Source organism: Gavialis gangeticus, unplaced genomic scaffold (genome assembly GCF_001723915.1).
Source record: "Gavialis gangeticus isolate Ggan-Ray unplaced genomic scaffold, GavGan_comp1, whole genome shotgun sequence".
In the NCBI taxonomy this organism is placed as follows: domain Eukaryota; kingdom Metazoa; phylum Chordata; order Crocodylia; family Gavialidae; genus Gavialis; species Gavialis gangeticus.
Genome location: NW_017729004.1, coordinates 30,355,544 through 30,372,317, shown reverse-complemented (window position 1 = coordinate 30,372,317; position 16,774 = coordinate 30,355,544). Strand labels below are relative to the sequence as shown.

The 16,774-nt window shown below is 40.5% G+C and overlaps 1 protein-coding gene across 3 annotated transcripts in view; it reads left to right on the top strand.

Annotated features, from left to right (window-relative positions):
- CREM (cAMP responsive element modulator) overlaps nt 1-5,169 on the top strand; it is a 44,252-nt gene extending 39,083 nt beyond the window's left edge. For all 3 annotated transcript variants that reach the window (XM_019508191.1, XM_019508193.1, XM_019508192.1), the window contains 2 exons: nt 1,870-2,026; nt 4,043-5,169. In XM_019508191.1, coding sequence (XP_019363736.1) covers nt 1,870-2,026; nt 4,043-4,187 — 302 coding nt within the window. In that variant the 3' untranslated portion in view covers nt 4,188-5,169. The remainder of the gene's footprint in view (nt 1-1,869; nt 2,027-4,042) is intronic.
- Nucleotides 5,170-16,774: the final 11,605 nt, after the last annotated feature.

Sequence of the window (16,774 nt, the reverse complement as noted above, 5' to 3'; positions counted from 1 at the left end):
GAAGGATCTCAAGGCACCCCAGGGTGCTGTAGTACCCTGGTTGAGTATTAGTGCATTAAAGGAACAGCAAACATTATAAATAGTCAGATAGGTGGACATACCATATATTTCTACTTTTGTGTCGTTTTTAGCATCTGATCTTTAAAGGAAAACACCATTTTTCTTTGTGATATTTCAGCTTTTGTAGACATCATAAAAATAGTTAGCGGTTGGTTTAGAAATAATTAAAGCTCAAGTGACATTTTATTTGACCTGTTTTAAAGAACACTGAAGATGCTACAGCACAATCATGTTTTATATTATAATGTGACAAACATTTTGAAGCTTTTTCTGTGCCAGAAGATTTTTCTGTTGCTTGACAAACCAGTTGTTTTCCTCTCATGCCATGATTTTGGATCTTAAAATTAGCTCTATGTTATGGTGGCCTTATTAACATTATGTATTTGACTTATAGTAGTACCTATATATATGCCCTTGTGAGGAGAAGGTACAGTTTTGCAAGTCCTATGCTATATACAAAATTTTGTTTTTAATTCACATTAGCCAACTTGAATTAAAACTTTATTCAAAGGAAGGCAGTTTGTAATACTTATTTTATTTTGCAGGTCAAATTAAGCTCTGGGATCAAATTAAACTCCATAGTCTTTAATTTGACCTACAAACTTGTCTTGTTTTTATTAGCAGTTTGTGTTCATTGAAGATTTCATAGACAAAATCTACGATTCATAGGTAAAATCATCTCTCTTTTTTCTGCTGAATTCATACCCAGTGAAAGACTTGTCCCAAAGAGCTCATGCTCTGAATAGCCATGGCCAGCAAGGGGTGAAATTAAACAATTAGTATACTTTCATTTTACAACTAATCAACTGTGAGACAGTCCTACTAACTTAAGTGGAACTACCTACAAAATGAGATACTTTGCTTAGTCAGAAGGTAAATGTCCACAATTACACAGAAAGATCAAGACCTGCACCCATACATCCATTTTAGTCTGGTACCTTTCTTAGAAGGCCATCTTCTGATTTGAAGAGGAAGATAACATTTTAAATCTATTTTTGTCCCATTTCATGTAACCTTGGGATATTGCTTTAGGGTCAGTTGGCATGAAACTATGAAAGAAGATGGCAAGAAAGCTAATTTATTTAATTGATTTTGCCCTTTTTCTACCTTCTCACCTCTCCAAAATGGTACGAGTTTGTGTATATTCATTTTGTTAATATGTGTGGTTATTTTGTTTTAACACTTTTCTGAGTTTAATTGAATCATTCCTTTATTACTGGAACCATGTTTAAAAAAAAGGCAGTGCAAATTTCACATAAGATGACAGCAACTGCAGTTTGATTCTGTGTATTAATTTTCAGGGCCAAGGAAAGTTAAGTTCTCTGTTCTGAAGTAGTATGGAAAATATTAAGATGTGAACAGTAGAGAACTTCCTCTTAATTTTATGCATGAGAGTCAATATTTTTATATTAATTTTAAATGTGACACATGTTGTACTTATTAGACTTGCATGATTTTCCTTGTAAATAGTATTTGAAAGTTTAGGTGTTCTAAAAAGATAGAAAAATAGGCTTTTCGAAATGAATGAGAGAACAGAGGCCATTGGGGAGACCCAGTTTCAAATTAAAACCATAAAAACTGTTTTAAAAATCTGTTTTATAACTCATATATTGTAATAGAGACATGAGAATCTAGTTGTATTTGTTAGCTTTAGTGTCTTTGGACCTCATGGGCCTGCTGAATATTTGAGATAACAGAGAACTAGATAATATATCAGCAGAAATCTCGTTTCAGTTAGATACTAACAGACATGTTTTTGTATAATGTAAAACCTTTCTTTTTTTTTTTTATATATATATATTTATACAGCTGCTACTGGGGACATGCCAGCTTATCAGATCCGAACTCCTACCACTGCCTTGCCTCAAGGAGTGGTAATGGCAGCATCACCGGGAACATTGCACAGCCCTCAGCAGCTAGCAGAGGAGGCAACACGCAAAAGAGAGCTAAGACTCATGAAAAATAGGTATGGATATTTAACTGTAACACAATGATTAGTGATTGCTGGAAAGAGTAAGGTATTAAAATAAAATGTTGTTGAAGTTGAGAGTCCTCCGTGACAACTGAAGAAAGAACAGAGAAGTCTTTGCTGTTAAGTGCACAGCAGCAAATATATTTGTATATAGCACTGATTGAATAATTACCACTAATTGACTAAATCCTAAATATTCTACTGAGTGGTGAGGAGCACAGTCCTCCCCCCCCCCCCCAAAAAAAAAGCATTACAAAATCTGAGCCCTCATCCTAAACCTTGTGGCTGGGAAAATAACTTCATAATGAGAGCAGATTAGAAATCAATGCTGTGTTGTCTTCCTGTGCCTACAGAGAGTGTAAACTAATAGCACTCAGGTGAAGGAGCAGTCCTACTGATCTCCATAGATTTTGAAACCCAAAACATAATTATGAGAATTTAAATATGTATAGTAATGAGTTCATGATTGATCTTTTTTGCAGAGATATTCAGAGATAGTGCTCTTAACAATAGAACTAGGTAGTGACTAGCAGTGAATAGTACATTCATCAAAAATAAAGGAAGTTTGGTGAGCCTGAAACTATTTACTGAGTAGCTTTGGCTGGAAAAAAACTGGGGAGAGGCTCATGTGTCACAAAGTACCCGTGACAAGCATGCAGTGTCTGAGATTTTTATTGTAGTGTGAAATGATTGTTGCAGGTTCTGTTACGTAATACTATACTGATGGAGAGACATTATTGCAAAAGCAAATCTGCTTTAGGAAAATTGAGTAAAATAGAATTGTGTGACATTTGGTAAATTGTCTGTATTTTTTAGTTTCTTGGCATAAAGTCTTTCTGATGTGCACAATAAACAAACCTTCTGTGCTTTCTTCTTGCATTCTTTTGACTGTCGTTCGGGGTTTATTTTCTTATCTATGCATTTGCATAGCAGTTGTTAAACTTGCTGAGAACTAGAAGCATGCATTTACGAAGAAATGGTCTGCTTTGTAGTTCACTAACATACTGAATGCTGTCTCATTACATTCATGGTATTGCTTTGCTCTCATGCCTGTCTTTGTTTTAAGTCACTCTTGAGGATTGTTGCATTTTCTTATGCTTTCTCCTCTTTCAAGTCTTCTCTCTTCAGTTGCAAAACTAGAGCTACCACTCTCTTATGTACAGCATGCAGGAAATTTGACGCCAATTTATAAAAATCTTGTAAATGCTAAGGGGATTCAGTTTTAAAAAGTTCTTAAATATATGTGTCTGTGGAATTTGGTACCTAATTCAGTCACATACATTTGAAAAATCATACCCAAACTGTTTTAATTTTTGAGTAGCAGAATTATGACTTAGGTTGGTATAATTTATGGCTGCTTGTATTTTAGGGGGAAAAAAAGAAATTGGGGAGTAAATGGGTGCAACTGAACAATTTTAAAAGAAAAAAGATTATGCCATTTTGACTAGTCCTGTTCATAATTGTTTGAAAATGTCAGAGTTGGAGTAGTTTTTTAAACCAGATACCTAGATTTGAATCTGAAGAGAGAATGCTGGTACACCTATATTTTAGCAAGGGAACACCCCTATATTTTCTTTAACTTTGTTGTTAAGTGTTTTGATTGCAGAAGATGATGTTCTAAGTACCTGCAGAAACGCATAAAATGGGTTGTGATGGGAACAGAAAATGCTATTTTCAGAAATGAAGGCATTTAGCCATGGTGTTTTGTACAAGTTGAAGGCAGCTTGTTAACAGCTGATCCTTGTCCTCATTGTGTTTGTCTCGGTTCATCTGTATAACAACTCATTCATCATATTGTGGATGCCAAGCAAATTGCGTTAATTAACAGGTTGTTTTTGTGGGTTCAGGTTGGCTGTTCAATGATGTAGCTGTCTAAGATCATTGTTTAGTTATTTGTTTGTCCAAAGAGTGATTTACTGTGGAATTTTAGGGATTGTAGGTAATTGTATTTATCCAGTTCTGACTGGAGTGTGGTTGTACCTGTAGTTATTTGCATTGTGTTGGTTCCAGGGAAGCTGCCCGGGAATGTCGCAGAAAGAAGAAGGAGTATGTCAAATGTCTTGAAAATCGTGTGGCTGTGCTTGAAAACCAAAACAAGACTCTCATTGAGGAACTCAAGGCCCTCAAAGATCTTTATTGCCATAAAGCAGAATAACTGTCTTTGATTTGGACCTTGTTTCTATGAACTTTAATCAAGGCATGAGAGGAAGCAATTCTACGTATTGCCATGTGAACTTGAGGAAGGGACACTTGTGACCCTTGTGAACACAGTTTTTGCCTACTGCTTTCAGACGTAATGGGGGAGATGTTCCAGAAATTGGAATTCATTCATAGTCTCCATATTCTGCTGAGCTTTCTTCAATTTGCATTTTCTTATAGCATGCAAATAGCCTTTTTGTTTGCACCTTTTACTTCTGCTTTTTGCAGGGAAGCTGCTAAAGAATGTCGACGTCGGAAGAAAGAATACATAAAATGTCTGGAGAGTCGTGTTGCAGTGCTAGAAGTTCAGAACAAGAAACTTATTGAAGAGCTTGAAACCCTAAAAGACATTTGCTCTTCCAAAACAGATTAGTATTTATTATACTGTGAACTGACTAAAACGTGTCCAGTTGCTTTTTGAGGCAATACATAGCCAACAAGAATTATGGCTTTTTCTGTGTCATTTATCTTATACTCCAACTTCTAACATTCCTAAAATGCTTTTCCAGCATTTTGTCAATTCTTAGCTGTACCTTCAGATTTTTTCCCCCTCAGAGGAGTCAAAGGATAAAATGTGTGGAACATGGTTAAAAGCAACATTTCTCAAGGCTGTTCCAGTGTCATTTAATTGCATTTATTGCTACTTCTGTGTTACTGCTAGCATCCTACACATACCAAATATTTTACAGGTATTTTAAAGCAAACCTTAAAGATAAAGCATCCAGTAATACATCAAAATTGAACTACTCAAAATATCTCAGGAAAGAGTTTATATAAAGAATGTTATAATTACATGTATGTATCAGAATACTAGTCTATAAATGAATTTATGGCATATTTTTATATTAGTTGCTTTGTGAAGAAAGTATTGTATTGCTGTCACTGAGTGCCATGGTTGAAGATAGTTTTTAATAGAACCATGTTGTTTAACCTTTGTAGTGTTTGGTGTTCATTTACATATGTGGCACTTGTTTAAAACATATATTTTGAAAAATGCCTAAAAGACTTAGCATAAATTTTATATTATGTAGGCAAATTCCTCCTTGCCATTATCATACAAATTCTAAACACTCTGAAGAAGTTTAAATGTTTGCTAGGGCTTTCTGTCATTTATACATTTAGTGTTTTACAAAATGTCTTATTGATTAGAGGATTTTTATATCACACTTGGTTTTCATCCTAAACATCCAGAATATTTGATGCATATTCTGAACAGGCCAAACAGGGGAGCCTAAGGCGTGTGATCTTTTTCAGCCTTTGGATGAAGTGCCAAAAAGCATTAAAACTTTTGCTAAAGGAAGACTCTAACTAACATTAGTTCTCTGCTGATTTATATTTAACAATAGTCTTTACTTGAGAGCCAACGGTATTTAAAAATAACAAATCCTGCTTGAACTAGATTCAGTTTTTGGTAACCTCCACATATGCCAGCTTTCCATTGTGCTTTCTGGGGAAAACAATGCTTATATCTAATTTCTGCATGTTAACATCTATGTCTACTTTATAAAATAGAGAGTAATTTGGGAGCGAGCTGATTGGCTGGTGGTAGATCCATGCTATGAGGATTGATCTTAGATGTAATATCATTGTAAGTGGTCAGGCAGTTGACTATAATGCAAGGAAGAAAAACTTAATTACTATTTAATTTGCTTTATTAGAGACAGAGTGATCCTGTTCTTCTTTGAACTCATGCTGCCTGATTAAACTCTAGGTTACTTCACTGGTGCCAGAATGTCTCCCAAGTGCAGAAAGTAGGAAGACCTGATGGCTTCTTACTCTGTTACTGATTTTTTTGCTCAACTCTGGGCAAGTTACTTTAGGACAGATTTTCAAAAGTGTTTGAAATCCATGGGAGTTGGCTTGCTTTGATACATGCTTTTGAAAATTCCTTCTTTAGGTGCTTGAGTATCTGTGAAAATTTGTTCCTTAAATTTTCAAAATTTCTTAAGTGATATAAGAGCCAAACTTCCAACTGAGGGGTGCCATGACAGATGCTTCTATTTGATGACCTATGATATCACCCTTATGTGGTTAGTAAGTAGTGTCCAAGGCCATGTGTAGACAAAATGAGGGGCGTGTGTGCATGACACTTTAAAGCGGGCTAAATGCTTTTGCACTGCTTTAATGGTGTTGGTGTTTGCACACCTCACGGCATATTGCACATTAATTCCCGCCACTGTAGGAAATTCAGCAGTGTAATGCACCTGAAATGATTTGCTGCCCCTACAGCTGTGTAGTGAAGCACTGGACTCCATGCAGCTCTGTGGCTCTGCAGGAAGCCCTGTAGGGAGCCTGCCAGCAACCCCGGGCAAACAGGTTCCATGTAAGAAAAGCAATGAGCCTGATTTCCTCCCCACCCCTGAAGCCTGCCTGCATGAACTGTGCAGGGCCTGGTGCTTCCCCCCATAGCTGCTGTGCCTCCCGGGACTGCCTGAGCTGGGTGCCTGCAGGCAGGGGCTGCCTGGGGTGGGGGACGCCGCTGCTGTGGAGGGAAGCACTAGGCCCCCTGCCCCTGCAGTCCAGGGACCACTCCGCTTGTTGGCAGCTTGCCCTCCCCTTCCCACCACCGGAGAGGCAGGTAAGTGCGAGGTGTGTGCATGACACAGAGGTTTAAAGGGCTCTAAATTGAAATGATGGGTTTAAAAATCCACCACTTCAAATTAGGGCCCCTGTTTCATCTACACACGCCCATAAACTTTATCAAGGCCCTCTGCACCATGGATCAATTTACCTCTTATAAATTGTTCAAGTACCACTTTCCTCTGTCTAGCAAGTTTGGAAAGATGCTGGGGAGAAAAATTCATTTGGGGAGCTCTTAAATGTACTGAGCAAAAAGCTAGCAACAGGCTGATCAGATTAGTCATTCATTTCAAATTTCGTATAAAAATATGAAACTCATTTCAAATTGCCTTGGTGCAACTAGGCCAATTAGAACGGAATCTAGACAGGCCCTTCTTCCCCCCCATCTCCCTCGCCTCCTCTCCCCAGGAGACAGCAAGAGTCTTCTATTTCAGAGCATGGTTTCTTTGGGTTTAGGAACTAGTACTGAGTAACTATGAAGTCCCATTTTTAGTGGAAATTTCTGCTTTCCACAGCATGTAGCGGAAAACAAATTAGGAATTGGATAAGCAAAGATGACACCTCAAAGTAGTTGAGAGGGATATACCTAGGATTAACATTTTTTATCTTCCTAAGTGCTTTTTCTTAATTTAATTTTGTGTTCTAGTGGAACCACGATCCTAAGATTACTTTTGGCCCCAAATTCATGTCATTTTAAAATGGATCTAGCTCAGAAGGATCACACTCAGCCATAAGTCTTAATTTTCATATGAACAAGTCTCCACAGGTGCAAGGGAAGAACCAAAGTAGTAGGATATCCCTAGAGGATGACTCAACTGAAATTTCCGTTCTCTGTGACAGTATAATTTACTCGGCTTACAGAGTAGCTGTGGTTACCAAGGTCCTATACAATTACAAGGGTTGTAAACAAAGAGAAGACCAACACAGGGCCAAAAAAAAGCTCCTCCCCCTGCTCAATAACATTGCAAAATAAATGCAAGAAGTAGGGGCACACCGGTCGCTAAAACATCTGGTCTCAGCTGTTGTTGGAAACTGAAACAGACGGACTCCTTGTTTGTTTCAAGCCTGTATATGAACACTCCTTCCACAGTTTAAGGTTCCAAAAGACTTTTTAATGTCCTATAATTAATTAATTCATTCTTCCAGGAGCGGAAATATACTTAAAGGTAAACAACAGGAATTAAATCCAAAAAATACTGTGTTAGGTGACTGTCCTTCTGAAAAGAATTGTCATTTAGAGATTATTTATCTTTAGCAAGGAAAGGTATCATTTTGGTAACTTCAGAAGAATCCAACTGGAAAAAGTAGTGGCTCGTTAGAAAAGAAGAAGAAACTTGCTTTACATTGTCATTAAATCCAGTAACTTGTGTTTGATTTGGCATTGAATTGTCTAATTACAAAAGGATGAGTCTTGTATTTTAAAGACTCATGGTGGGAACTGGGACAGAACTATGAAGATTCTACACCTACAGACAGAAGGAATCCCTGTTATAAAGCTGACATAAAAAAAAGAAACTGTTAACTGAGTATTTGAAACAACAGCTCAGATCGTGGATTGATTTGGGATACATACAATGAACATTTCGGAAGAGACTTTCTGTGATTACTTTTATCTAAATTCATTTGTAGAGGATGTCGCAATGGAAAAAACCCCACAAAGTATAATTGAGGCATTACAGGGGACAAAGCAGTAATGAAAGAAGAGTCCTATTTCCTGCTTCCCTTTAAACAATGCCATGTCCCTGGTACTCTTTAATGGCTAATGCTGCTTACTGCATGCCCTTTGCATTTCATTGGGAAGTTAACCAAATTCTTCCCCCAGCACTGGTCCTTACAGTCCTCGAAACTGTGTTCTGTCACTCTTCTGGATGGGTTTACAGGATTTTCTCTTTTGCCAGGTTAGGACTTCCAATGTTGAATTATTTTTTGCTGGTCTTTCCTATTTCAGTTGTATATTAGATTAATTTCCCTAGTGTCAAAAATCCAGGTAGTTCCTTGTTCCTAGATTGGCATACACATGTTTGCTATGGGTGTTGCCAGTCTCATGGAACTTCCTTCACTCAGGCTCCTTTGACCTTCCAGTCTGAGGTTTCACCATGTGGGATTTGTAATAGAATTTTTCAGTCATATTCACTCTCAAGAACCAAGCAATTTCATTTCCAAATTGATTAAACCTATCACCCCCTCTGCTTATTGGGGAACTTTACAACTTGGTATTCATGGTGCAAGAAAGAATACCGTCCTCTGTTTCTCCCAGCTCCTCCACTAAAAATAATCTGAACTTCTTAGTGGCACATGACCACTAGTGTTATGAAAATATAACTTGCAGCCTTCAAATCTCATCCCAGGTCACTTATTCTAGCCTCAGTTCTAGCTTGTTGGTCCATTCATTTTAGCTTGGAAAGAGAAAGTATGATCAAATGGTCAGGTCAGTAGCCTATGACTTAAAGTTATCTACTGGGAGATCCTGGACAAGTCATTTAGCCCTCTCTTAACCCTCAGTCCCACATTTGTAAATGAAATAGGACTAGCAAGGGTGTTGTGTGGAATCTGAAGCACATGCATAATACAGGTAAATATTGTAGAGAGTGCATTTCTCTTGATTTGTTAAGAGACTGATGCAACATCAGTCTGAAGCACTCAAATGTCCCACTGAATTTCTAATGTAATATGGTGTCTTTCTGCCCAGTTATAACTTCCTCCTGTGATTTGCCTAATTATGGCACTAGAAGGAGCAAAACTAATAAACTGCTTTCCTCTCACTTGCATCTAGGATTAAAGAGGAAATCTCTATATCACATAAGCTGAACTTGAAACTTTTCCATTTAAGTGGGAAAAGAGCTAAAGAGAGGGATACTGCTCCAGCACACTGTAATTCCAGTGCATCAGAGCAGACTTGATTTAATCATGTCTCGTGTATTGGTGTCCGTGCGCTTCAAAATGGTGCCTCTGCTGCCATTTTGAAGCACAGGGACACTGATATACAGGATGCTCTGGACACTTTAATTAGAGCAGCTCTTGGAGTCATTCTAATTAAAGTGCCTGCCCGTCTCCCCATTCCCAGAGCACATGTATAAACTCCCAAAGTATTTTTGTTTTGATACCTGCTGAGGCTTTTCTTGCCCTTTAATGGCTTTATTGGTAGAGTCTGATATGGTTAACATGTTGTGTAGATGGAATTGGGGCTTAAAACTGTCACTGCTTAAAAGTTGTCTTATGCAACCATGCTGTTTTGTCGTGGTTTCAAGCTTGTACCTTCCACTGTGATCTTAAGTGCGAGGCTTTTAGTGACCCTGCTTGTATGATACCTCAAATGTGGTTGTGCTGAAAGCAAACTTTACTAGCGTATCCGTAACACCTAGGAGGGGCAGGAAGACAGACCCCTCTCCTTTTGAACTCAATGTATGACTGCTTAAATTGCTTATTGAGGACTGATATCACCTTACAAAATAATTAAAGGCTAAAAATTGTTTTTTTTTAAATCAAGGCACAAAGCTATGCATGCTTAAGATGCACTATGGGTTTTATTGTAATATATTAGTTTTAAGTATGTTCATATTGTACTAATGTTGCATGCATCAGTTTCCCTGCCTGATTAGTACAGGAGGAAAGAGGTGAGGGAAGCCAGAGTTGTCTGAGCTAGGTGACAAAAGGCATATCTGTGAACGAGGGTCTGATGGCAGGTGACCCCCAGAGGTGTCCAAGGATGCTGAGAGAGGTGAGCATTACAGTGGAGGTAGCAGGCTGAAAGAAGCAGGAAGTCTCCTGGGAGCCGGAGAATCTGAAGAGAATCAGAAGCAAGGGAACTGCCAGGCTACTTCGGAGCGCTTGGGCTGTGTGGACTGGAGAGAGAACAGCTGAGCTAACTTTGAGGGTACTCGAGGCTGGACTGAGGACAGAGGAACTGCATAATCTTTTAGAAGAGGCTTTTTTTGTCTTTTTTAGTTTTGCTTTCTTGGGGTGAGCCTGGGGGCTTTGTCCCCAGCTAAGTGCTTACTGAAGAGAGACCGTTGGCATTTCTGCTTTGCAGTTGAGCAGGTAAAGTCCCTCTCAGGGATGGAATTGGAAGGTAGTTTTTTTGAGGCAGGGCCATGTATAGCAAGGGAGGGTCAGGGCTGAAGGGCTGGGATCGTGAGTTGGAAGAAGCCAGGGCTTTTCTAGGTGGGGTTACAGAACAAAATCAAGTGATTCTGATCAACATTTTTGTAGTGACACCCTGTGGAGATATACGTTAACTACATCATTTGCTTCTGATTTAAAGAAGAGTTAAGCCATGTCAATAGAAGGAGTAAAGAATTTTCTGTGAAAGACCTTACTTTTTAGCATTGACCATTATAATAAAAGACATTCTGCTACTGAAGAAGCACAAACTCATGTGGCCTGTTTGCCAGCATTAAAAACTTAATAATAAAACAGTTGTATAATATTACCCTTACTAGTTACCATTATTTTTTACAGTAGTTAAAACCATCATACCTGTATTAAAAAAAAAAAAAAAATTAAACCTACAGATTCTTTTTTGATAGACATAGAATGAAGGAGCCAGACTGGTCCTGAATCTTGGCCATCTACAGACCAGTAAATATAAATTATTCAGGCCGATAAGCCTAATGGTTCCTAGAGTTTGTTAATTAGGTATGGACTTCAGAATGAACATAGAGGGAAATACTCTAGTAGTAATGAGGTTATGTGGCAAATCAATTTTGAGGTTAGAGAGGAAGGGAGAAGAAAAGATGGAGAAAAATGAGTTGGAAAGAAGGAAATGGAAGAGAGAAAATAGAACTGTCTCAAGAATGGACTTATTTTTATTTGTTTTCAGACCAAGTTCATTCACCTGTGCTCTATAAAAACCAGTAAATTTAGATAGGACACTAGAGTCAGAAGTGTGCAGATTAACCCTTGCACTCATCCAAGATCCAGTCATTGCATCAGTCCATTTCTACCATTTCTAGCACAACAAAGGCCTCAGTGTAACTTAATAATAATGGATAACACATTTTGAACTCAGCAGTATTCCCTCAAATGTGAATCCGACAGTTAGAAGGGGAAAATGGTATTTATATAATCCTATATGAATAGTCTAACTACAGGAACTTGAGAAAGGTCCAGAAAATAATATTGCAGAGCAGTGGTACCCAAGCTTTCAGTCTCGTGGGCCAGATGAGTGGTGTGGAGTCAGTCCATTGGCTGGATCCTATGTGGGATTGGTGTGTGGGATTGGTCTGCAGGTATGATCCCACATACTGCCCTGATTTTGCATACCCTATGTGGCTGCATGATGGATATGGCTGTCTGCTGGCCCAGTCCTGTGTGCTCAGTCTAGCCACGTGCTGGCCTGACTCATAGTTTCATAGTTTCTAGGGTCGGAAGGGACCTGAGCAGATCATCTAGTCTGACCCCCTGCCATGGCAGGAAAGAGCACTGGGGTCAAACGACCCCAGTAAGGTGGTCATCCAACCTCCTCTTAAAACCCCCCAGGGTGGGAGCCTGCACCACCTCACTTGGAAGCTGGTTCCAGACCCTAGCCGCCCTGACCGTGAAGTAGCGCCTCCTGATGTCCAACTTAAACCTTCCCTCCGCCAGCTTGTGACCATTGTTCCTGGTCACTCCTTGCGGCGCTCGGGGGAACAGGGACTCCCCCAGCGCCTGCTGATCCCCCCTAACCAGTTTATAACAGGCCACAAGATCCCCCCTCAGCCTTCTCTTTTGAAGGCTGAACAGGTTCAGGTCCCGCAACCTTTCCTCATAGGACCTACCCTGCTGTCCCTTGATCATACGAGTGGCCCTCCTCTGGACCCTCTCCATGCTGTCCACATCCCTCTTAAAGTGCGGCGCCCAGAACTGGACGCAGTACTCCAGCTGCGGCCTGACCAGTGCCGCATAGAGGGGGAGGATCACCTCCTTGGACCTGCTCGAGATGCATCTGTGGATGCACGACAAGGTGCAGTTGGCCTTCCTAACCGCCTCCCCACATTGCTGACTCATGTTCATCTTGGAGTCAGTAATGACTCCCAGATCCTTTTCCACCTCCGTGCTGACAAGAGGGGAGTTCCCCAGCCTGTATGTGTGCTGCCGATTGTTCCTCCCCAGGTGCATCACCTTACACTTGTCAGTGTTAAACCCCATCCTATTCTCCTCCGCCCATCCTTGTAACCTATCTAGGTCCAACTGTAGCCTGTTGCTTCCTTCTAGTGTGCCCACATCCCCCCACATCTTAGTGTCATCAGCAAACTTGAACAGGGTGCTTTGACTCCTTATATCCAGATCTGACTGTGTGCTAGCCCAACCCCGCATGCCTGGATCTATCCACATCCCCATCTGACCACATGCTAGCCCAACCCCACATGCCAGGGAAGGGCCACATTATCCAGCCTGAATGGCTCTCCAAAGGTCCAGAAATTTGGTAGGAAGGGAGCAGAAAGTAATGCTCCCTTGCTGCCAAATTTTCAGGCCCATGGGGAAATCTGCAGGTCACATGACACAGCTCTGTGGGCCAGAGGTTGAGTACCACTGTTATAGAGGGTCTTTTCTTTTTCATTAGAGTTAATTATCCCAGTCCATGAAATGTCATTTAAAGTTCTTGTACAGTAAATGAATTATTTTGTGTTGTACCATGCTGCCTAATAATGAGACTGCTCTGTAAGTGGTGCAGGTCTCCCTGGTATTAGGATTGTTGTTTGTTCAAACCTGAATAACTGACTTCAAGTAGACATCATCTTATGAATATGTAAATGTAAAGCATCTTGTGTACATTTACAGGTTCAGACTTCAGGAAGTCATATTACATTGGTAGCAATCTAAAAATGTCCTTTAGTGACTATACTAAATCCTCCCTACACTGTTATCACTGAGTCAGTTTTGAGAGGTGTACACTTGTCTTGCTGGTAATGATTGTAGACGTTCTTAAATTAATTAATGTGGGGTTTACTTTTATTTCAGGCATCAGTCCCTGGGATGCTGCCTCTCATGTTACTATGTTTTTCTACCTTCCTTCCAACAAGTCATACTGCTGGCCAGGAACAGATCTGGAAACCACTGGGAAATAATTAAGTTCTGGTTTCCAAATCTGTTCCTAGCCAGTAATATGAATTGTTAGAAGGAAGGTAGAAAAGCACAGTAACATGAGAGGCAGCATCCCAGGGACTGTTGACCAGAAATTTGGTCAGTATTAAAACTGACTCCTGCATCCTCCTCCCTCCCCTCGACTAAATGACTCCTGACACTGAAACAGTATTTAAGCAGTCTGTTCCAAACTCATTTGCTGCTGGTGGTTTCTTAATTTGAAGAGCTTCTGACTTGTCCTGCTACTGGAATAAGTCTCCCAACTTGATAGGCAAGCCTGGTCAATTTGTACAGCCCACTCTTCCAAAAAAAGAAAATTGCTCTGTGAACCTTAAACGACTTCATCTTCTCAGCTGCTTATTTACATCTGGGATTCAGTTCATCTGCTTTAGAGCAGGCAGAACTCTTGAGGGAAAAAAAGAACTGTTGCCATTTCTTTTGCTTTTTGGACTAGAGTAGGTTTGACTTCTGGAGATCCATAGTGGGTAATGTCTATATAGGAATGAAGTACATTGCTGTGCCTCTACATTTGTTCTAGCTACATCCCTTTACTTGTTCAAATCTGGTTTATTTCCATTTTCAATGATACACCATTACTTCTTATTTTGGAAAGAAATGTTTTAGCCTCCAGGAACTAAACTACAATGTGCAGGTTCAGTACTTGAGGTCCCTGCTATAGCAGCAAATTGCTTCAGTAAGAGATGTCCAGATGACTGGTACAGGTAATCTACAATGTGGTGTAGAGATGTTGAGATTAAAAGGTCCCTATCAACCTTCTGATCCCATGTGATCCTGGGTGTATGAGCAAGGCATTTTAGGAAAGGGATTATCTGTACAACCTTAGGGTAATGCTTCATTTCATCCAGTGTCCAGTCTTCAGCTGTGGGCAATTACTGATACTTCTGAGGGAAGATAAAATTCCCAGAAGAAAACAGAAAGCCACATCCAGAGTACTTCCAGCAAATTGTGCATTGGAGAAAATAATTCCTTCCTAACTTCTAGAGGCCACCAGCTGAAGCCTGCTATTTAATTATAGTCATTGTCTTAATGTGGAGCTGCACATATGAGCATGTGGATAATCATACAAGCAGTTCTGATCTTGACCATCACCCGTCAAGAGGAATCTTGATAGATTGCTAAGCCACAACATTTTGGCCCAGCCCTCTGCACATGCAGCACACAAAACATTTTAGAAAGATAACTGATCTGACTTCATAAAGACGCCAAGTGATGATGAATTTATGACATCCTCCTCCAATTTTTAATCACCCACGCAGCTTGGAAACTGTCCTGTTTCAAGGTTGAATATGCCAAACTTCAGCTTCTACAAACTGGATCTCATTAAGGCTTTGTCAGCAAAACTAAAAAACCCCCTTCTTTCATCAGGTAAATTTTCCACATTAATACTGAGACATAGTGGCAAGTCACCTTCTTTTCCATAAGATAAAAATGTTGAGCTCCTTAAGCCTCACATTATTAGGCATGTTTTCCAGATGCTGGATTTTTTGTCGTCCTTTGAATGCTCTAGTATTTCCATACGCTTCTTAGAGAGTGGATGTCAGAATTGGCCACCATACTAGTAGGATGCTTATCAGTCGGGGTATGGGGGCAAAATCACTGCCCTACTATACTCTGTTTTTTATGCAGCCAAGATTGGCATTAGCTCTTTAGCCACAGTGTTGCCCTGACAGCTCATGCTGAGGCAATTATCTACAGCAGTGGTTTTGAACCTGTGGTCTGTGAACTCATGGGGGCCTGCAGACTGTCTAAAGTGTCCGCAAAAGATGATTATGATTAGGGGTGCACCGATAGAGATCTTGGCGGCCGATACTGATAGCCATTATTTAAGGAGGCATATTGACAAATACCAGTCCGATATGCAATACAGCTGCAATCAGGTAAGTCCACTGTGGTGGAAGGAGAGGGGGGAGGGAAGGGTGTGGGGGGGGCAGATCAATGTCCCCCGTGATGAGGGAGGGGAGAGGGCGCAGGGTGGAGGCTGCTTCCACCCTGGGATTGGGGGTGTGCCTCCAGATCTGTGTGGCACAGGGCAGGTGGTAGCTGTAGGGTGGAGCTGGTGCCGGCGCTGCATGGGGCTTTTCTTGCTAGGGGCTGAGCTCAGAGTGGGCTCCGGCGGCCCTGGGAGGAGGCTGCAGCCACCCCAAATTTCACTGCAGTGCTGCTCCCAGCCCTGCGCTGCCTTGCGGGGTCCAGGCCTGATTGGGATTTTTGATTATCAGTCAAAAAAATGTGAATACCCACACTTGCAATTGTTTAAGCTAGCCCATTATCTACGACAGTGGTTTATTATAACCTGTGGTCTGTGGACCCATGATGGTCTCAAGACTATGTCTAAGGTGTCCACAAAAGATGATTATCGGTCAAAAATATGTGAATACCTACACTTGCAATTCAAAGAGATCCACACCTCCATTTAATATTTCCAAAGGGGTTCACAAATCAAAAAAAGGTTGAAAACCATTGATTTTCAGTGACCCTTGATTTTTCTTTAAATTGCTGCTTTTCTAGGTAGACTTCCCTATTCTGTAGAAGTGACATTCACTTTTGGTTCCCAGAGGTTTTTGCATTTGACTCTTAAAACGTACATTGTGAAATTATCCAAGAGAAGTAGTGCTGGCTCCTACCCTGGGGGTCTTTAAGAGGAGGCTAGATGTATACCTTGCTGGGGTCGTTTGACCCCAGTACTCTTTCCTGCCATGGCAGGGGGGCAGACTAGATGATCTACTGAGGTCCCTTCTGACCCTAGAAACTATGAAACTATGAAACTATTACCGCCCTCTGGGTCTGACCATGGAGCCAATTTCCCAGACAGCAGATTGTGGTGGACCCAATGCCACAACTGGCCAGTTTCACCAAGAGGTTATCATGGGATACCAGATC